The sequence below is a fragment of the Lagopus muta genome, chromosome 18, assembly GCF_023343835.1.
Source record: "Lagopus muta isolate bLagMut1 chromosome 18, bLagMut1 primary, whole genome shotgun sequence".
NCBI lineage: Eukaryota > Metazoa > Chordata > Aves > Galliformes > Phasianidae > Lagopus > Lagopus muta.
In genome coordinates, this window is record NC_064450.1 from 10,784,858 (window position 1) to 10,807,473 (window position 22,616).

A 22,616-nucleotide genomic window follows, 5' to 3' on the forward strand; every position below is an offset into this window, starting at 1 on the left:
AGGCTGCACTCAGATATGGTGCCACAACCCTAATAGCTGATTGCTCCACCCCAGCTGTGGGAATGCACTGCTTCTCAAACTTTTGGACTCCTGGTTACAGCAGTTTCCAGCCCTGCATAACTGGTGGGGAGGGGGTTGGCTCTAAGGCACCTGGCAGGGGGAGTTGGGATTGTATGTCCCCATAAACATGTTGCAAAACAGCTCACCAGCAGCTCACCCATGCAGCATGTTGCTGCCCCATGCCTCTGCTTCCCCATGGGACTGGATTGCCTCCATGGGGCTGCACTGTGTGACATGGGGATACCCAAGAGGGCAGTCTGCGAGGGTGGGTACCTTTCAGCACCACTGGCAGCCAGCCTGGTGCAAATCCGTATTTAACCTCCTGGGACACTTGCCAGGCACTGGCTGCGTGGAGTCAGACTTACCCTTGCCCAACTCCCTGTGCCAGCACACTGGGCTCCATGAGTCACTCATACGTTTCATCTCATCCCTGTGGGGACACCTGCTGTTTCCTCAAGCCCCACTGTGGAGATAGACATGGTCCCTCTGGAGCACTGAACCATTTGTTGGTTGCTTGCAGGGAAGGAGAGGCTCACCTTGTTTGGGTTTGGCTGGGTATCAGGATAGACCTTATATCTCTCACGGAACTGTGGCATGAAGAGGTGACATCCACCTATCTCTCCTCTGCTGAAATTATCCCCTTCCTGCCATCCATCCATCCACAGGCACGTCTGCCATGGCCACCCAAACCAGCTCCTCCTGACACAGCTGCCCAGCATAGACCTGCTATTTAAAGCGCTATTTCCTAGCAGGTAGGAAGGGATTTGCTCACTTTGACAGGAAAGGAACTCGACCACAGATGAAGAAATTCAGCCAAAGCCATCCAGCAAGCTTGGGACAGAAGCTGTGTGAGGGCAAAGCCTCCCAGTCCCAGACACCAGCCTGCACGCCGAACACCAAGCCCAGTGCTGGATTCAGCTCCCCTGACAGGAAGAAACCCCCAAGTTATCCTGGAAGATGATGGGAGATGCCATCCAAACCCAGGTGTAAGGTGCGCCAGACCCAGCCTTGCAGGCTGCACAGTACCCAGTATAAACATGCACTGCTCCCAGTTTCAACCCCAGATCTAGCTGGAATAAGCCCCCTGGGCACCCTTGTACTAAGGCTGCACTGAAGGAACTGAAGGAGCTGAAGTCCCTTTTCTGAGCAGACAGCAGAGGCCCAAAGTTTCTGCCTTCCTCCATAGTTTGCTATGGGGGACCCACAGATACTGATGGGCAGAAACAGGTGCATGGGAGCATGACAGCAGGATCATGGTGTCACCCGGGAGACTGCTCCCTTATTTAGTATTTCACAGGGAAAATCCAACAATTAAGTATTTTAAAGAAGTTGGAAACAGCAGGAGCAGCACCCCCACACTGCACAGCCCATCATCTGCAGGGACCTCTGGTCATACCCCAATTTCCCCCTTGCTGTTCCCCCTAAGCAAAGCAGGAAAAAAACAAGCAGCATCAAAGCAGCTTTGTTCAAAGCAAACATTCCCAGAACAATGAAAGGAAAAAAGCAAAGTCGGAAGCCCTGTCCCCATCTGTGCAGCTGAGAAGGTGCAGCTCTTGCCTCTCTACTCCCAAGATTTCATGATCTCAGAGGACACGAATGGTGCTAGCACCAAGGAGAGGAAGTAACGAAAAATAATCCCTTTGGAAAGACATGTCTGGAGTCACCCTTTTCCTTGAGGAGCAAACCACGTGCTCCTGCTGCAGGTTTCATGACCCAGAAAGACTTCAGTAAGATGGAGGGGTTCACTCCATCTCCTTCTGCTACCTTGGGGTTTGCACCAGCACATGACCATTCCCCCTGAGCACCAAGGTGCCCACATCCCCACAGCTCATCTCCCGATGTGCTGCAACCAAGTGGGAGCTCCCCTTCCCATGAAGCTGAAATCTTCACTCCACATTCCCCAGCCCATCAGGCTGGAAACATCTGCTAAAGACTTTGGGTGGGGGAAGCCAGGCAGCTCATTCAGAGATATGGAAGCTCCTTTTCCAGCTGGCTGGAGAAACACATTACCAGGAAGTGAAGTCACGGTCCCGGCTGGGATCTTGCTATTTCGCTCTGCAGGATGTGAATTCAGAGGAGCTGTATTTGCAGAGGGAAGAGGTGGAGTCTTTTCCATTTCCCCCATCCTTCCGAAAGGACAGTACACCTTCTGCAGCAGGAAGAGATGGGGCGATAGCGGGGGGGGCAGCAGCCAAGTGTGGCTTCTGCAGCTACCCTGGGAAGGACAGAGGTGAGCACCACCTGTGCCAGAGGTGACACACTGGAAATGCCATGGGGCTGAGATCACTTATGGGGCTGCAGGATGCAGGCACCAGCAAAATATTTACTCTGGCACTAACAATGTGCTTTGGCTCCTGATCAGCTGGTCCAGTAGGAACTCTGAAGGAAGCCAGGGAAAGGACTGTCAGTCCTCCTGCATGCCCAGACAAAGGGGCTGCAGCAACACCTTCAGCTTTTTCAGTAATGTAATGCCAAGTAAATGATAAATTGTAATCTGTAGAGAATGCTGAACCGATCATTGAGGACAGCAATCATACAAAGGGCTTTAAAGAGATCAGGAAGGCAGCAGGCAAATTCAACTTGGGAAAATTGCAAAGTATAGCATTAGGGGAAAAATAATCTGACAGACACACATTCAATGGGAAGAAAGGGCGGAAGCAGGATGTGGGGACCATGCAAGTAATGCGCTTGTGAATACAAAAGGAGCCAGAGCAAGGAGAACAACCCCAATAATAGCACCAGGCAGCCCTGCATGGGGCAACCCCCTTCTTGGGGTGCCTCCATGTGCCCTGTCCAAGGCTACCACATGCCCATGGCCATGAGCCCCTCAGGCTTGGTGCCAGACATGCAAAGCAAATGCCAGGAAGAGCAGCTGGAGGGCTTGCCCTGCACAGGATTAAGGCAGGTCAGTGAGTCCAGATTTGCTGAGCAACAGTTAATTAGGGAGGGCACGCAGGGACACAGCAACCCACCTACACCTGGCAGGCTTTGACACTCCAAAGGAGCATGTAACTATTTCACAGTTCTAATGACAGCCCCAGATAAAATGTAGAGCAATCAAGAGTGGCCAACAAAAACCCGTGAGTTCAAGGGATTGAAGCAAGGATCCAGACCTCCAGCCACAGTAAACTGTGCAACTCCTGGAGATAGCAGGGCCAGACTGAGGCTGGGGTACCAGGCTGATGCTGCCTAAGGTGCTCTGTCCCCATCTATCCCAGTTCAGAACTCACAGAGACTCTGCTGTCCCCTGCACATGGCAGCTGACATTAGGAACTTGCTCTGCCCAGTAGAGCCGGTCCTCAAAGCACGTAGCAGTGGCTGGAAATCGTGTGACTTCCTCACCCTTTAGCCCCAGGGAAATGGCTGTCAGGAGCTGCCAGGGTAGATGGAGCCACTGTCCCCACCCTGGACGTATTCTAATCTGGGCAAGGCATACACAGGATGGGAGGGGAGGAACCAGGAGGTGAAGCCATTCACTCAAGGTCACCCAGAAATGCCGTGGGTTAAGTCACCACTCTGAATAAAGGCTCTGCCCCAACGCTGTAGTGGTCTCAAACTGAATTTTCCCCTTCCACCAGCTCCCACCCCACAGTTAACAAACTGTCTGCAGCTGAGAACTGCAGAACCTCAAACTGCTGTTCCCAGCTCATGGCTATGCGGATGGGGTGTGAAGTCACAAGTGTTTAAAAATACCTTGCAGATGCCTTTTCTAAACTCTGACCTGTGAGCAGGTGCTGCTGTCAGCCAGCCCCACTCATTAACACACGGGCAGCTCTTCTGGAATGCACACCCTTGGCTGGGCAGGGCATGAGGAAGACAGCAGATGCTTTCAGGGGATCAGCTTTCCATCTTCATGAGACAAAGATTCCCTCTTCTGGCAAGGGATGCTGCCTCCCCAGTGTGGCCAAGACCAAAGAAGAGGCTCTCTGCTTCCCACAGCCACCTTAAGCAGCTCCAGCAAAACTTTTTCTTCCCTCCAGGACAGAGCTGACACATGGCTCCAGCCTCCACCACACCCAGGGACGTCAGACGAGCAACACTTAGCCCTAGCTCCTGCAAGTGTCACTGCTGCAGCTGGTGATAGCATCTGTGTTGGGACAGAGCAATGGGATCTTATGAAACAGTGGCAGCTCCGCATTCCCACACAGCGAGGGACAACATGGATTGGTAGGGATCACTCTGCAAACCTCATCTCAGACAATGGAAGGGCAAGTCAGGAAAGGCTTGGGTACAGGGGACACTTATCCCTCCTTGCTTGTGTGTGCCATCCCCTCGTGTGAGGTCACAACAGGAAGGAGAAAGGACAAATCTGTCCCTGCTGGCACAGGCAAAGGTTCTCCCAGTCTGGAACGAGCAGCCTGAGAGGACACCTTTTTGCTCTCCTTATCCCTGCCACAGGACAGGTAAAACAATTGCCTCACTGTGTCACAGGGCTGTGGTACCTACAACAAGCTGTAGGTCCCCACATGCCATATGTTTTAGGACAGGCATCTTCCTGTCCCCATGACAGAACGAGAACATACATCAGGGGCATGGCAACCACCCTGCCATGGGCCTCAGCGGCTGCTGAGTTATTCCAGGCCCCACATTCCTGATCCCCTGTACCACAGCTGCTCAGGGTCCATGGGTTCCTCACATTGCCCAGCCCAGGTTCATGGCCCTATGGCTGTTCCAGAGACTGCTGGCAGATGCTCAGAACCAGCTGGGGACTAGGATAACACAGAGCAGCCCTGTCTCCCACTGCATACTGCACAAGGGCCGACCTACAGCAGGATCAAGGATTGTCCCCTCAGTTCCGCCACTCTCCCTTGGTGCTTCCCACACCTCAACACAACTGCACAGTGCTGGGCCACATGCCAAGACCTGCCTGGTCCCTGGACCCCTGCCGGGAACCTGATCTGTTTATGCCTTCCCAGCACACCGGGTACGTGTTAGGAACGGCCCTGGCAAGCCTGAGTTGGCGGCAAAGGCAGGACTTGGGAGCCGAGCACAGAAACTCCACCTGCTGCCTCGCAGCATCCCCCAGAGGGAGTGGGGAGGAGAAAGAGGGAGTGTGAAGGGGAAAAAAGGGTCACACTAGCTCATTTTCACAGGAAAAGGCACCACAAAGAACCAGCTTACCCTCATCACCACAGTTCTTATATACATTCTAGCCAGGAAAACATCCAGGATTGCATTCAGCATGAATTTGGACACAAAAAGCCCTTAGGATTCACAGCAGGGTGCAGTGGTATGGTGCAGAGCCATAACTTGCAGGGGGCAGAGCTGGAAACCCCCCCACCCACATCAGAGTCACATTCAGTCCAGCACACTGCTAAATATAACCATAGGGACAGATACCATATTGGAGAGCACCACCTCAGGGGAATGCAATAGGTAGCAGGGTTCCTCCCTAGGACTGGGCAAGTTTGGGGATCCCTCAAAGGGGTCCAGAGGCAGCTGAGCTTTGAATGGCCACATTTCACCAGCCTTGGTTAAGGCAAATGAACCACACACTCCTTGCACTTTCACAGGAAGATAAAAATGCCATCAGAGCAGCACAGCCCCAGGGATGTTACTACAATCACTCTGCCAAGGTATTGAGCCACGTGCCTGTGCCACAGAGCTAGGCTGCAAATAAGCACAGTGTCACCACACCTCCTCGCTTGGCCAGAGCTCAGTGCTGCTCTGGGACATGGCTTCACTAACAAGGAAACATTTGGGGCAGCTCAGATCGCTGCCAGCTGCAGGGATGTTGCTGACTTCCCAGTACCCCACTGCCTCTTCCACTGCAAGGAGGTATATTTTCCCTTTTTTTAAAACTGATAGAATAACTGGGAGCTTATCTGAGGAAGACAGGAGCAGCTCTTCCCATCACACCAGTTCAAACAAAATCAAACCTGTGGTATTTCAGGTCTTGTCAAAGGATGAGACTAACACCTGAGCTGGACTGCTGGAGCGGAGAAGGGAAAGAGAGCAAGGACAGGAGCTGGGGGAGACTTTGAGACCAATGCTCCAAGGGGACAAGAGGCATCTGCAAAATGGAAAGCTTGAGCCACCCCACGCTATCCTCACTGCCAGCATACACATGGCCACCTCCTCACAGATCACGAGGTCTGTACTGCAGAGTTCCTGCACACAGAGGCAGAAACACCAAGGTGTGTTATGCAACTGCCATCACCAGCAGTGCTCATGGTGAAGGGCAGTATTACGAAATCCCAGGAGATTTCACAGCTCATGGCACAGCCGCCAGTGGGGTTGGCTCACGCTGACTGCTCCTGAGCACAGCAAGGGGAACACGTGCTGTCTTCCCACATTTGGCTGGGACCTTGTGGAGAAGCTGCGCCAGCACTGGCAGGGGTTTGCAGAAGCACACCCAAACATGTTGCACCAGGTTTGGGAAGCTGCAGGAGCCGAGTATCTGCCATGCTTGCAGGTTTGCCCTGCTCCCTTATCTTGCCATTGAAGCAGTACTGATCTGCTGCTCCAGCTTCTCTCACTTACAGACTGCAAACAGCTTGTAGTGACCGTGCATCCACCCTGCACGCAGAGTGCTGCAGCCCTGGGCATTTCACAGCAGTGAGGGATGGGTGAGGACATCCGGCCCCTCCCCAGCAGGGTAAAGATCACTTCAGCAGAGCCATTTCCAAGCAGGTTGGGCATCTCCAGACAGGTCTGTGACTCATCGGGACACCTTGGCAAATCCTGGCAATGTTGCAGCCAAAGGTTCAGGCAGATCCTAGCCTCTACAGCCAGGGTGTGATTTTGGGGGAACTTGAGGCACAGTGTGGGGGAAACAGCAAGTTTGCAGCTCCCACCCTTCAGCTCCCCACCCCCTGCCTGCTGCAGGAGCCAGAAAAGGTGGTTTACTGTTATTTAGTTTCTGCCCTTTCATACTTCTTCACCAAAGTTGCATTTTGCCAGTGGCAGCCCTGAGGCTGGCATAGGGCCAGGCCAGCCAAAGCGCTTTTAAAAACAAAGCAGGGCGCGTGCATGCACACACACACACACAGCACCAAGCACCTCTTTAACTCTTCCTGGCCTTCCCCGGTTGCTACCATGCACTCTCAGGCAGCTGGAAACCATCTTCTTCAAGAGATGCTGTCAGCTCTCCTTGTCCTGGAGAAAAGATCTGACCCTCAGCCCAGGAAAGTTGACAGGAGGTGAGCATGGTTCTGTCTTCAGGGACAGTCTTGCCCTTGCTCCAAAGGTGCCAATGCCCATGGTGCAGAATACACTTTGAGTGGCTTTTCTAGGTTGCAGACTCAAATCTTCAGCCTCACAAGGAGGATGTCAGAGCTTTTAATACAGAATCAGCTTCCCTCTGGGTGGCAGAAAGCCAGCAGCCCAGGTACATGCGAGGCAATGTCCAAGCACGTGACAGAGGATGAGGTGTGTATGAGAGGTGGCTCCCAATGTGTGCCAGCCATGTGCAGTGCTTGGGCATTGCCAAGTCCTGTCCCCTCTGCTCTGGGCTGGCAAATAAGAGCAGTCCCAGAACAGCCTGCTCCCTTTCAGTGCTATGGGCAGACTGGGGAGGCTCAAATGCTCCTGAGTTAGAAGATGACAATGCACAGTTTGTTGCTACTCAGATCAACTCTATCCACCATGTGCCACTTCCTTGCAGGGACCCCTCCATCCCACAACATATCACAGAATCACAGAATGGCCAGGGTTGGAAGGGACATCAAGGATCATGAACCTCCAACTCCCCTGCCACATGCAGGGCCATCAACCTCCACGTTTAATGCTAAACCAGGCTGCCCAGGGCCCTATCCAACCTGGCCTTGAACACCTCCAAGGACGGGGCATCCACAACCTCTCTGGGCAGCCTGTTCCAGTACCTCACCACTCTCTGGGTAAAGAATTTCCTCCTGATGTCCGACCTAAATCTCTCCTCCCTCAACTTAAAACCATTTCCCTTCATCCTACACATATCAACCCTTTCAAAGAGTTGATTCCCCTCCCCTCTGTAGGCTCCCTTTAGGTATTGAAAGGCTGCAGTGAGGTCACCCCACAGCCTTCTTTACTCCAGGCTGAACAAGCCCAGCTCCCTCAGCCTGCCCTCACAGGGGAGGTGCTCCAGTCCCCTGATCATCCTAGTGGCCCTCCTCTGGACCCTCTCCAGCAGCTCCCTGTCTTTCTTGTACTGTGACATGTCCCAGTCTGGCAAACAGAAGATAGGACACAAGCGCCAGCAACATCCTTGCTGCATCTCTTACCCTACCCTAGGGAGCACTGTCTATATTACAGCCTGCACTCCTCCAGCAGCCAAGCACACATTGTCCTGGGCTGCTAAGAGCTTCCCTGACTGCCTGTTTTTAAGTTATTAACATCCAAATCATGCCACACTTCTGAGCCAAGCAACTGAAACAGCCTCTGCAGCTCTTGTAAGATGGAAGCAGAGCCCCAAGTCCAGGGCTGAGTCACCACAAGGTGCCAGAAATCCCTCTCCTGCTCTGAACCTCAGCTTCCTGCATACTGTGCCTGGGATTGCTCTGAATCTGCTTCCGATTCCCATAAGAGATGGGCCAGTCCCCAGGCTGCACAAAGGTGGAGGCAAGCAATGCCCCAGAGCAGCTCCCTGCACATCCCTTAAGATATCCTTATGGACATTCTCCACACTTAATACTTTTTTTCTTCCTACTATTTCACTCATGAAAGAAGAAAAATAGCAATAAGTGGCATAGGCAGCAGCAAGGCACTGAAGACTGCAAAAGCACTTTCAAAGGATGAGGACAGAAAAACAGACCCAGAATGAGGGTGATATGGACCTGTGAATATGGGCTGCAAAGAGAGACAATGATGGGGCTACGTCCACCAGGCTGCATGCTGAATCTTCTGTCTGCCATCCACCTCTGCACTACTGTTTGCTGATGGTTTATCTCCTGTGCTTGGCACAGAGATGCTTTCCTGGACTCTGGGCCCCATGCAGGGCCAGCAGTGGACCCTTTCCAAAGACAACAACTGTGAGAGGCTGGCTTTGAAAAGTGATCGCATGCTCACTACTTTTGCTGCTGCTGCCCATGTAGTGCTCTTTCTTCCCCATGAGAGAAAAGAAATAGAAAGTGCTAAAACCCACAACTGAGCTGGGACAGACAAGATCTGTGATAATGAGGGAAAAGAAGGTGAGGAAAAAAAAACAAAAAAACACAGAGCACAGAGCAGGCTGGCACATGACTGCTGGAGGAGACCCCCCAAGAGAGACCAGAAGCTGTGGGATGGGGAAAGGAGCCCTCCTGTGCTGTGCACTGCAGTCTCGCCACAATCCCTGAAGCAGGAAGGCAGCCATGCTTGCAGGAGCCTTTGAAGCCTCCTTCTCTCCCTTCCACCCACTGTGGGCTGGCTGGAAGCACGTTTCAGCAGGCTGCAGGCAGTGAGCTTCCCAGTGCAGGGCCACTGCCAGCCAGGCTCTCCAGGGCACAGTGCCTCTCCTCACTCTGGGCTGGCTCTCAATGGGATGAAGAGCTTTTCCTGGTTCAGCAGAGCTCTATGGCATCATTCACAGTGGCCCTGGAGCACACTGCAAGCTTTCCAAGCCTGCACCCAACTGGTCCAGCCTGTCAGATCTACAGCACACATGAATAGGAAGAAAGGACCATGCCAAGGATGCTTAGGAACTTATCCTGGAAACCTAGGCTTTGAGAAACACAATGAGGGCTGCATGCTGGCTTGATGGCTGAGCTGGATCCAGCAAGCTGTGATGTTCAGTACAGAATCACAACAGGAAAGTTGCCCAACTGTCCTTTTGCCATCACCAGTTGGATATGACAGAGTCTGAAATGATAACGATGCTGCCCAAGGCAGGCTCCTGCTCTTCCCCACAGATGGACTACCAAAGCTCCCCCAAGAGCAGCCACAAACAGGACAGTCCTCCCTGCAGGACACCATGATGGGGATAGTGAGCTGGGCTCATCAGCTGGTGCAAAGGCATATCCACATCACCACAAAGTAACTCCTGGATTGGCAAAAGCAGTGACTTTTTCCCCTGCACACAACCATGGGAACTGCTGCCACTGAGACAAGGAGAAAGTCCTGCTGGACTCAGAGGGAGGGCAGGTGTTTTGGTGAGAATGGGGACACCAAGCATCAGTAGCAAAGGCTAACAAATAGCAGGAGAAATATTAAACCTCACGCTTTGGAGCTTAAGCTGATACAGCTACTAGAGATTAGCAGGAAATTTAAGGGGGAGGGAGCAAATTATCCCACATCTGCCTGTTGCAGACTTGCAGCCAGCAGAGCCCATTCAGCATCACCCCTCTCCTCAGCCAGATAAGTGACAGCAGCATCCAAGGACTGGCACTGGGAAAAACAACAAAAAAAAACAACAACAAAAAAAAACGCTGTGTCCCATGCTGCCATCAGTAAGAAGCACCAACCTACACTAGGGGATAAAGCCAAGGCTTCCCATTAGGAGCTTTACTTGCATTTAACAGCTTGTTAGGTCAGAGCCCAGATGGATCCAAATCCCAGGCACCCATGCCCTGCTCTTGATATATCTGAGGTCTGGGAGTTCCAAAAGCCTCAGTGCCACTGCTGAAAAGGGGTCAGCAGCAGGCTGAGGCCAACCAGCCCTTCCACAGCACTGGGTGAAAGCCCAGCAAGAAGGCCCTCTATCCTTGAGTTTAGCACAAGTTTGCTCAGCTGTTGCACTTTCTTTGCACTTCATGCACATTTAAACAAAAAGCTTCACCACTCCCTTAAGAAAGGCAAACAGTGAGTCCAGCTCCTGTTCTCTTCCACAGCACCTCCAGTCCTAGGCTACCTCCAAGGCATTAAGGCTCACTCCTCGGACAAGTCTCCCCACCCCCCCACCAGCAGCTGTCCCCACTGCCTTCACCCCGCCATGGCTGCAATGAGCTGGGATGGGGTCTGCAGGTCCCGTTTGCCCCTTCCCAGGGGCTTCTACCACCCTGCACAGCCTCCCTGGTTCTGTTGCATTGTTAGTGAGCACAGCCAGGCAGGAATGTGATTGATCGCCAGGGAGAAAGGCCAAAGCCGTGACGGGTCGTTTAACAATTTCAATTAAACTCTGCAGTGCTGAGACGGGGAGGGGAGGGGAGAAAGAGAGAGAAAGAAATTAAAAAGAGGGATGTTTCTACTGCTGCTCAGGGGAAATTCAACAAAGCACAGCCGGGGCAGTGGGAGCAGACTCTCTCCTTCCAGCTATGAGTGACTATGGCATCATCCCCACGGCCCCTTCCTGCAGGCAGGATATCTGCCCATGCTGACTCTAATCCTCCCAACTCAAACTTTCTCTCTGCCCCTCCCTCCTCCACACCCCCAGCAGCCTTGCAATAATAGGCGCTGTGACCCACTTGCACAGCAGCGCTTGCTTGGGGATGAGGGCTGCACACGGTGAATATTAAACAATGTGTCCCTGAAGTTCCTGCTGCCGGGACTGGCACTTGATTCTTGCTTATGTGCGGTGACTTTTTTAGGCACAGGAAGTCCCGGAGGGCTAATCACAGTGACGGTACTCTGAATCCATTAAGACAGCAGAAGGACTCTTAGAGGGATTTAAAAAAAAAAAAAAAAAAAAAAAAAAAAAAATCAGCATCTCGGTCTGTCATATGGAAAAGGCACTTTAACGAGCAACAAACGCTCCACTCACATGGCATGGGCAGAAGGAGGCAGAGGGAAGCATAAGGGATTGGCAGCAGCTGCCCCCCATGCAGTGGCTCAGGGCTTGCAGACAGTGCCTTGCCATGGCCTGGGCTTTTTGCTTCCCCGCCTTATAAACGAGTAACATGAACATAAGCATAGCGAAGGACCTGCTGACGCTGCTTCAATGGGGAATTTCAATGCACTCAATTCACGTGGGTGTCCCATGGCTGGAGGGAGGGAAGACGCCAGAGAAAACACAGACAGGCTTTAACAGGGAGAGAGGTATTGGACGTCCACCCCCGGCACACAGGCAAGGAAAGCTGTGGGGGCCCCATGCCTGCCCGCATTATGCTGCCTGGCCACAGGACACCAGCTTGGGGACCCACGTTGCATCTGCTGACATTATTTACTGCCTTGGAGCGGCTTTCAGGCCTTCTGCACGAGCAAGTCCATCTTGCTCCAGCCCTAAGATCTGCCCTACACAGGCTGCAGCCCCAAAGAGGTACAGATCCTGAGCACTGAGCAGAGGCAAAGGCACCTGATCCTGTCACCCAAAGGGGCACCCAGCCTCCTCTGTGATAAAAGCAGGCTCAGGGCTGGCTCCAGTGGCAAACAGCAGCCCACATAGATTTATAAAGCTTTGGCACTAACCAAAGCCTTCTAGGAGCCAATCCTGGGGATTTTATCCCCATCTCACATCTAAAATCCTCAGCCTAATTAATGTTTCTCAGCACCAGCCTCTCTGCTCTGAGCTGCACCGATTAAGAATGAGAGCTTTTACTCCTGGCTGCTTCTCCCCACTCCCTCCAGTTTTTCCCTCAAGTTTTCCTGCAGAGACCCCTGAGACCCTCCCACAAGGCACAGCCTGGATGACAGCCATAGCCAGACGGGCTCTTTGGGAGATTATATGAACACTTTACTGTAGGGAGCTAATTCTAGATCTGTTTTGCCTGTTCTAACTTCCCAGTCAGTCATCCCTGCAGGCTGTAAGCATGGGACAGGGGATTCTCTGGCCAATCCTTGCCCAGAGTGGCTCCCACATCCCACACAGGAGCTGTGCAGCTCCCCCTGCTCACACCCCGCAGACAAGCACTCTTTTGTTTACTTTTTCCAGTTTGCTTCTCTCTGCAACTTGCAAGCAGTGACCAGAGTACCTGCTCATGAAGCTCAGCCTTCTGCAAGTTCTGTAGCACTAGGTCTGCTCTTCCACCTTTTACACCCTCTGTTTCCAGTGTGAGTTGTCAGGTACTTTCAAGACACCAGGGCCCCCATGACCTTCACAACACCAATGGGAGGTGGGCCATTGGCCCATCAAACACCTAACACTGGTCAAGCTTGCCATTTGCTTTGAGCCTGCTTGCAGCTGGCCTTTCCAAGCATACATGAAAGAAATCAGGACTGCTGAAGGGTTAAACATTACCAGACTGAAATTCAAGGTTTTACAATTGGTTCCAGTCGACTGGCTTGGATGATAATTTTTCACAAGATAAATACAAAGTAAGTGGCAATTGCTAAAGACCTTTTGTACCACATCCCCCCAAGCAGCTTCATGGTCTCCCCTGCTATTTGTTTCCCTTTGCCCTTCCCTGCTCAGTGCCCACACTTCAGGGCCCCTGGCCCTGAGCCCAAAGGGAACCCGAGCTCTGCTGGGAGGATCGTTTACAGCTCAGTCATTCATCAACACAGGCTGCATTCACGCCTCTAACCACAGCATAACTCTCCCATGGGGGTTCAAAGTCTGCACCAGCACCCCAGCTCAGATGTTCAGAATGAGCCCTGCACAGAACCTGTGGACACAGCTTGTGGCTTGGGACATGCAGTGATGCCCAGAGGAAGGAAGGATCCCAGCAGCCCTGCACCCAGATACTCACTGGTCTTGGATGCTTTGATCTTGGCCACCAGCTTCTGCACACCAGGTATGTCCCCATTCTTCACAGCCTGGATCAGTTCCTGCTCTCGCCCCATTGCAGACAGGTGGGAGGAGCGGCACAGAAGGAAGAAGCCTTCAGATCCCAGTAGTTTATAAAGCCATCGAAATAAGTTTGTAAATCCTCAAAATATGCCTGAATAGGAGGTGAAATCCAGCAAGAAGAATGCCTTAAAATTCCACGGGACATAAAAAAAAGGAAGAAGTCTCCCTTTCAGCAGCAGAAGTCCCTTTCTTCATTGGGAGCAGCAGGACCCAGATGGGGTTAGGCTGAAGAACATGCCATCAGTCAAAATGAGGAGAGTTCAGTGCTGCAGGACCAGTTACTGGCCACCACAGAATGCTACAAGACCAAACGAGGCAGCTCAGGGCAGGACAGCCAGCGGGGCCAGCGTCAGGATGCTGCCAAACCTGCACTGGACTCTGCAGCCAGAGGTGCCTTGCTTGGCTATCCTTGCCAGGCTCTGCCACGCTGATGAGTCCCTAATCCTTCCCAAAGGGATTACAGGCTTGTTGCCATCTGGAAGTTATAGATCCTTCCTCTCTGGTGCTCATTAGCGCTTTTGTTTCAGCATTCCTCTTGGAAACTGTGCTGCAGCCACAATGGGGAACCCCGCACACAGATGAGCCCTGTTTCAGGCTGGCACAGCAGCCCAGGACCTGAGGAAGGGAAGAGCAGAGTCAGCCTTCAAAGAACATTTACCTCCTGGCTGGCACCATCATGATAGCTTCTGTATCCATGTCAAAGAACAAATACTTTGACTATATTTAGTCCTGGTGGGACTTGGCTCATCCTTGTGATAAAAAGAGGGAAGGACCTGTGGAGGAAGCCTTCTGTAGGGGAGCTGTGGATGGATGAGTGGTGCTGCCACTGCTCCTTCCCTGTTCTCACAGCCCATGGGGCTGTGCACGCTGTGCACTCTACACTGACCACAGATGGGGTCCAGGTCACTGCAACTTCTCCCTCTCCCCTCTGCCACTGGTAGCATCCAAGTGATGGAGCTGAGGTGGTTTTGCCAAAGTCTTCCAGGGGCGCTGAGACTGGCTGAACCTGCCTGGTACCTTTCCCATCTGGTACAGGGACAAACCCTGGCCTTTCAAGCTACCATGAAAGCTCAGTGCTCTGGGATTCAAGACACTCTGTATCCAATACATGAACGCTACTGGGCCCAAGTGAGCGCTGAGTGCAAACCATAGCACAACCGTGCTTCAGGGAACATGATGAAACCCCCGTCCTAGCTGTACAGGGCACCCTGGAAAGGGCCCAGGCTTCTCCAGCCATTCACATCTCCCAGCCAACACTTTGCCCTGTACCTGGGTTGTCCAAACAGGGCAGTGAGAAACTCTATGCTGGTTCAGGACCACGTATCCAGCAGGCTGCTCTGAAGCCCCAGGGACAAGCATGAAAGCAGGAGGGCAGGCAGCATGCATTGTTCCAGCTGCTGGTCTGTCACACATCGCCCCACCACTCCAACCCAGGTTGGATGGGAACCAGTTTCAGTATCCCCCAGCTGCTGCCCAAGTCTGTTGTCTCCCTTTCCAAAGCACTCACCCCCAGCCATTTAAATAACGATGGGTGCTTCTACTTCTGAGCAATCGAGGTCACCGTTTTGAGGGCAGAACACACAGGAGAGAGAAAGAGCAACAGTGGGAGAAGTCTGCCTGGTTCATGGGCAAAAGCAGAAGGGGCGTCCCAGTCCCTCATGGGACCCCACATCAAGCATAGTGTTGCTCACCCCACCCACTTGCAATACTGGGAACTGCAGCTGCCTGCAAGCACAGATCCCCAGCACCAGGCTCCCCTTGCTCCAGCCCTTCCTTATGCACAGCTGCAGAGACAATGCTCCCATGTAGGTGTAGCTCCTGGGACAAGACAATGCCCATGTTCCCATACCAGACTGAGGATTTACCCCTCTGCTGTCATTCCCTGAGTCTCTGGGTTTGCTGACTGATGACCCATCAGTGCAAGGCTGCCTGGGAGTTAAGTGCCTGAAGCCAAAGCCCATGCACACACAAATCAGATAGCACGTCTCCGTACCACAGAGCACCCGCACCAGCTTACCTATTGTACAACAAAGTTTCAGCTACTGGAGTCATAACACCTTGACACAAACAAATTGCTTTCCAACGCCTCCTGCAACCCTCTGTCTTCAAAACTACTTATTTTATTTCACTCAGAGATCTGCATCCAACTCCACACCCCTCTGTAAGCACAAGATACAAATACAGGACCGTTGAGGATATTTACACATTCATTATCTGTGCAGCTTCACCTAGAAAACTGCCTCACACTGCTGCCTACCTCTCCTGGAGCACACAAGACTCAACAAACAACTCTGAAGTATCAAGAGCTCCGAATACCGATCTCCACCTATTCAGCCTCCCAAGAAAAGAGCAGCAACAAAGGCAAGACTCGAGGAAGGCACAAAGCTGGAAAAGCAAAACATCCCTCCCACAGGAGCAAAGCGAAGCTTCAGCCCACAAATCCATCCGGAGATCCGAAGTATCTGAAACAGTCCTACAGCCGCAGGAAAAAAAAAGGAGAGAAGGAAAACAACCATCAAACAATTTACGTAAGTAAGGAAGGAAAGATGCTAATGAGGAATCGGCAAAGGAACTCGGTTTGGAGGGGCGGGGGAGAACCTCACCTACCTCGGGAAACCCCGCAGGGTCCCGCTCCGCCTCCCACCACAGCGCTGCAATCCGGCGGTGCTCCGAGGGAGCTCCGCTCCACTTCGGGCGAACCGCCCCGAGTTCTGCGCGCTCCGCGTCCCGAGCGAGGCGGCTCCGCGGACCCAACTCACCCGGGGGCGCTCGCAGCCCACCGAGACGCACAGCTTGGACTGGACTGGACGGGCCGGGCCGAACCAAAAAAAAAACACGCCGGCGGCCCCGAGCAACCGCTCCTCCGCTCGCACGGCACTCAGCCGGGTCCTGTTCGGGCTGACCCCGTCCCCGCAGGAAATCCCTCCCCGGGCCGGTCTGATTGGAAAAAACCGGCGGGATGTGCGGGCTGGGCAGGGCCAGGCTGGCTGTCACTCACTGTGATGCGCCGCCAGATTTGGGCAGGGGAAGGGCCGGGAGCTCGGCTCCTGGGTCCCGCTCCGCGCTCCCAGCTCCGGCTCTGCTAGTTAGGCTGCCGAGAAGGGGCGGCTCGGAGCTCAGCTGTGTAGTTCTGAAGACTGCTGGACCCTTTCAAGTCGGAAGTCCGCAGCCCCTCATCCCAGCCCCGAACTCATCCCGCTTTTCCGAACCACTCTTCGCTCTTCCAAATCGCCTTCTTTTCTGCCAGCCCTCAGCAGAAAGAGAGAGCAGAACCGAGCACTCCCACGCAAGCACTGTGCTCTTGAAACAAGAGACTGCTAATAAAGCTGGACAGCTTTTGCTACATGATACCACAGGATTTACCAGCATCTGATCTGCTTAAAAACACACAGAGGCTTTAATTTTACTCACTAAGTGCCTAGCCCACAGCCCAAGGGGAGGTGCAGGCATCTCTTAGTCCCAAACGCAACCCCAAAAGAGGGTTCCTTGAGCAGTCCTGCTAGGGGAGGACAGGGTGAATCGTCGTGAGGAGAAGCTGATGCTTCCAGAAACACCCAGCCTTGTGAGTTCAGGAATAAAGAGATCATTATGCACACCTAATTATAAACATCAACATTTTACAGCTTCTGTGTTGAAGCATGAAGCCCTAAGTAGCCCTGCTAGGAAGCGCAGGGAAGTGAATGGTCTTGTTACTCCTTCTTTGAGTTTCGTCAGAGCTGTAAAGCACATTGACATTTATAATAATCCCCTAAACTTACATAGCACCTTTTGTGCTTTTAAGGATCTTAACTATGCTTTGCAGTCCCCTGAACACAGACTGAACCTGCTTTTCAAAGAGTAGCCCAGACCCTGCTTTGTATAAAACAGGTCCCGCATCACCGCTTTGTGCAGGATAGGACTTCACCTCCACTCCTCTGTAGCACAGTTACACCATGTGTTCCAAGGGTATTCCCACTCAAAGGTTCAGCAACACACACGTCATTAAAGCTGGGTCATTTAGGTGTTAATCTCTGCAGTCATACACACCCTTTGAGCAGGGGGTACCACAGGGAAGTTCACTCGTTTCCTGGATATCCACAGCCTTTGAACACAAAATCAAGTATGGGTGCATCTAACACTGCAATCTAAACCCCACACTCTGGCAGCAGACAAGCAGATGAGAACTAGCATCAGCAGTCTGGATTTCCTATCATGTATCTCACAGCTTTCATTTAAGTCTTAGGGGTTAAATAGTTCTTCAGTGATCCACAGCACAGAGACCTACCAAGGACTGCAGCTGGGTGACAGATCCCTGCCCTAACACTCATTTCTGCCTGTCCACGGATTGGGGATGAGAGAATTGACTGAATTGCCACTACAGAAGTCCTTCATAACATGTTGCTATTTCTCTGCCCAGGAGTAAGTTGTATTTTAAGAGATGCTTCTGGGATCAGAGAGCAGCCCCAGGAGGGTGGCTAAGAGCGCGGCCCTGCCCTACGGCCCCACACCCGCTGCGGAACGCGCGCCAGCAGCACCGAGCCACGGCCTCGCGGGGCAGATTGGCACTCAGCCCCTCGTCCGAGCCGAGCTTCTTACGGCCAGCAAGGACCCTCCTCCTCGGGGCGATGTTGCCATCTAGAGGGCCACGCTACAATGATCGTCTTGTTGCACGCTGTTGGGAAAGCGTTTTTGTTTTTAATTCAAGGCAGCAAGTAAAAGCAGCGTTCTGAGGTAGTAACTGAGCAGGAGGAGTACATATTATGCTCCTGCGGTTGGGATGCTTGACTTAAAACGTCACTGCACGATGCTTTGCCAGCTCTCCCCAGTCCATGGCTTCAGCAGCTGAATTATGACTGGAGCTCAGTGTGTTCTTTTCACAGCACTAGCAGCTGTTCATCTCCGCTTCCTCCTCCCTCCCCTTTTTTCTGAGATTTACCTTAACATTCCTCTTTCTCCATAACCAAAACACTGCAGATGCTGCCAGGGAGAGAAGGGGTCCCACTGGCACAAGTGACACACTCAACAGCATCTGCAGCTTCAGGTGAGATGGACACAGATGTGCAGGCTTAAGATGCAGAGTTCCCACTCCCCCCTCTCATCTGCAAAAATCTAACTTAGAAAGCAGCAGCAGCCCCACCCATAGAGGAGCCGGCAGGGCCCAGACTTGAAAAAATTCAAGTATGTTATGAACCAGCTGGGCGGCATTGTACTACTCCCACTCCCTGCTCAGCTGCAGCTCAAGGTCCTCTGTTCGCTGCAGCAGCCCAACATGATATCACCCTTTGCAGGCATTGCTGCTTTCCCCAGGTAGGAGCACAGACATGGCTGCCAAGACACTTGGTAGAAGTGAGGCAGAAATCACCCTTTGCAGAGCTGGTAGTGATAGTGTAATAAACCACAGCTAGGAGTCAGCGTCTACTTGGCAAACAGGACTTAGAAGGGATTCAGGAAGTTCTTACAGCAAATAATCCTTTTCATACACACAACCACAGACAACAAGCCCTTGCTTCTCCTTCACCAAGCTCAGCTCTCATTTTGTGTCACTCTGCTGGACACCAGCATGCATCACACAAAAAGCAGCTCTACAGCCTGGTCTCAAATATATGAACTGGAAGCTACAGCCCAAACCTTTCTGCACCCATCACAGCAATCCCTTCCCTACATCTAGGTGGGAACCCAGGCAGGAGCAGCCCTTATATGTGCTAGCCACTGGAGTCACCTTTCCATGGCACATGCTGGTGCTGCTCCTGCTCCTCTCCCCTTCCTGTCCTCCTGTTTTCCTCCTCTTTCAAAAACTGTCCATGCCAGCTGCCACCTCTTTCTGTTCCCATGCCTTTCCTCTTCTATCTCCTCCTCTCAGGAAATTAAAGATAATACCTCCCGCCCCCCCTTTTTTTTCCTGCTTGAGTCTCTGCTTAACATTCACTGCATGTGCTTGCACTGATTCAAAATGGGATTAGACTTTGTTGCTTTGATGTCAGTTGGGCTTTGCACTTAAAGCAGAGAAGGAAATAAACTCTCCATTACCAAACCTGCTGGGTGCTGTCCACCCATTTTCAGCCATTCTGAACATGAAGAACAGGTACATTTACCTTCACAGAGCAGATTCTCTTCCAGGACCAACCCCACTCTGCAGTGCCAGCCATGTGCAGTCCCTGTGGGCGCTATTCCCTGGAAACAGCTGATATCTACTCCAAATGTAATCAACCACCATTGTGGAGCTTAGACAGTTCTCTAATCAGAAAACACAACTATGATGTCAGTGAACACTGCAGCTTACAGCTGCCATGCAGCAAGAGTGTGCAGGCCCTGGCATCACTCCAATAGAGATCAGAGCTTGGGACTCTTGCTGGGAATATCTTGAGTTACTCTAGGATGAGTGTGTGCTCTGGGATGGCCAAGATAAAAATGCACATCCTCTTCTCTGTAGCATGCCACCCACACTAAGCACAGCCATAGAAACAGACACTCGCCTCTGCATTGCCAGGCCTGTGACTCTCCATAGAAGATGCAGACTTCAGATCGTTTTATTATTTTTATTAACCAATACCTCCTGCTAACCCCAGAACCAAGCATTTGTCTGAAGTAGATGAAGAGCTTGTTACGGACAAGCTCACCTCATCCCCAAGAGTTTTGCTCTGCCTCCAAGACATCATTCCTTGTGTCCAGCGATATCCAAAGTAGCCCAGTAGCACTGTTGAGAGCTGGGCAAGATCTCACTTGTCTCTATCCTACACTGATCTTACAGCAGAATTAAAGAACCTTTTACACGGGATGCTGCAAGAGTCACGACCAGGGCTGGCATCCAATAGCAGATCCTGCTCACACAGGACCATCTAGTCCTGGAGTCTACAGGGGATCAGAAGTGATGTTTTCTGCCATGTGTGTCAGAGCTGGTGCTCCACCTCCATTCCCATTTGAGCTTCACCACACAGACAATTGAGTCTCCACTGTGTGACACAAGGTCTGGAGACTGCAGATATTTGGGTACACCTGGTACCATCGCAGGAGCTTCCACCAGCTGTTTGGGAGAGCAGTTCTGCAACAAATAAAGTTCAGCTATGGCTGACATCTGCTCCCCAGCCCTGTCCATGTGGAGGGAACACAACAGGTGATTGTGAAGAAGAGCTGGGAGCCATCCAAGCTCTCTAGCAACTGTAACCTCTGTTACCCACACCATGTCACCCTGCTGCAGCTCCAGTTGGAGGCTGCCTTAAGCCAGAACCTTGGGCATCCTCCAGAATATGCCTCTGCTAACAGCGTAGCGTCTAATCCATTTTGCCCAATGCATGCACATAGACTTGATTTAATGTCTGAGATGAGCTCCATCCATCATCAGGGAGTAAAGGAGATTAGCTCCACAGCATACCTGCCTCACACTGATCCCATTCTCCAGGCTTCTTGATTAATAGCAAGGCCACCTTATCTGGCAGGCCAAGAAACATGAATATCCAGATTGATATGAGATGAAGGGAAGCTCAGGCACTTGGGCCACTACTTGCCACCATCAGGGCCATGCTAGCAAGCCCTAGCCAGCCCTGTGATCTGTTCTCCCTGTCCCCAGTACTCCATGCCTCTTGGCACCTTCTGCTCCTCCCTGCCAGCCATCCTCTGCCTTGTGGGCAGGCAGCAGGGAGAGCAAACACCAGGTCACTGATGCATCACTGCTAAAGTTGGGGTCCATTTCCCCCTACATGCAGCAGGGCAGACACCCCCTATCAGCAGGAGGAATTCAGAAAAGCCCATTTGGAGGCCTGATGTAACCCGACAAATACCCATAGCTGCCCAGGGCTGCAGCTGACCAGCAGCAATGCCTGCTCGGATAGCCTCTTCCTGGGAAGATGCTCTCAAAGTAAATGCAGTCCATTAGCAGTGCCATCTGGACAGGTTCCAGCCCTTGCTCTTGGCTTGCTGCTGACATTTCATTAACAACTCCTTCCAGCTCCTGCCTCCACGGCTTCTGCTGTGATCAGCTGGGCTGCAGTTTTGTTGCCCTGGTTTTTTTCCAAGTGGAAATTATTTCTCATTTCTTTTAATAATCAGGACACAGAGAAAGAGACAAAGGAGGGAATTTCCAGGAGATGAAAGGGCAGGATTAAGGACACTGCTTTCACTTTGTTATTCCTCTAGTGCAGTTAAGTATATTCATTTCAGGAGGAAGCTTTAAATAACTACATTTTTGAATAACTACATTCAGGAAAGGAACCTGCATCTAGAGATAGCTCTGATTTCTTGAGTCCGCTAAAATCTCTAGCTGCAATGTCAGCAACAGAGATTCACATGCATGCATTCTTACACAAAACATCTCAAATCACTTTACAAAGGCTCTGTCACCTCAGTCTGCCAAATAAGGCAGAGAATAAAAAAGCAGACATAAGCAAGGGTACTTACGCACTGCCAGCAGGAAGAGGATTCAAGTGCCCCAAATTGCAATGGCTCAAGATATGGGAATAGGCCTTAGCATGGAGGCCTAACTCAGAGGAGACAGCAGCAATATCTCCAGTGTCTTCCAGAGGAATCGTCCCACTCACGCACCAGGAAAATCAAGGGTAGAGAAGCGAAAAAGAACTGGTGGCAAACTGAGACATTTAGAAAGCATCACATTGATGCATCTACATTCTCTCTACCATCACAAAACCCTTCAGGAACTGAGTCAATCAGAAATAGTATTTTGGGTTGATTTTTATCCAGATGAACTCTCTCCCCAAGTATTTCAAGTCAACTAGCAAAATGGTCTATTTCTGGTTTGTTTAACCCTTCTGTTGAAATCTCCATCAGGTTTGAAAGGCAGAACCACCTCAGAAAGCATCCTGTTCCACACAACGGGAGGTGGTACCTGACCTGCCCACTCTTGCTCCCTGTGTCTCAACTTTATTCCTTTCTGCAGCTAAACTTCCTATGGAGACCTGCACACAAATAACCAAAAATCCATAATGGTTTCCAAAGGAGGTCTCACTTCATCTTATGTGATAGCAGTAACTTCTGCAACAGAAACATCTCACCTGGCCCCTCTGAGAAC

General features: G+C 51.8%; 1 protein-coding gene across 8 annotated transcripts in view; it reads right to left on the minus strand.

Moving 5' to 3' along the window:
- Nucleotides 1-16,518, minus strand: part of CASKIN2 (CASK interacting protein 2) — a 30,939-nt gene extending 14,421 nt beyond the window's left edge. For 4 of the 8 annotated variants that reach the window (XM_048965037.1, XM_048965035.1, XM_048965036.1 and 1 more), the window contains exons 1-2: nucleotides 16,226-16,518; nucleotides 13,518-14,233 (exon numbers count right to left, since the gene is read on the minus strand). In XM_048965037.1, coding sequence (XP_048820994.1) covers nucleotides 13,518-13,611 — 94 coding nt within the window. In that variant the 5' untranslated portion in view covers nucleotides 13,612-14,233; nucleotides 16,226-16,518. Of the gene's footprint in view, nucleotides 1-13,517; nucleotides 14,234-15,125; nucleotides 15,607-15,635; nucleotides 15,778-15,875; nucleotides 16,092-16,221 lie in introns of those variants that run through there. The other 4 variants (XM_048965031.1, XM_048965034.1, XM_048965032.1 and 1 more) reach the window with 4 other exon arrangements.
- Nucleotides 16,519-22,616: the final 6,098 nt, after the last annotated feature.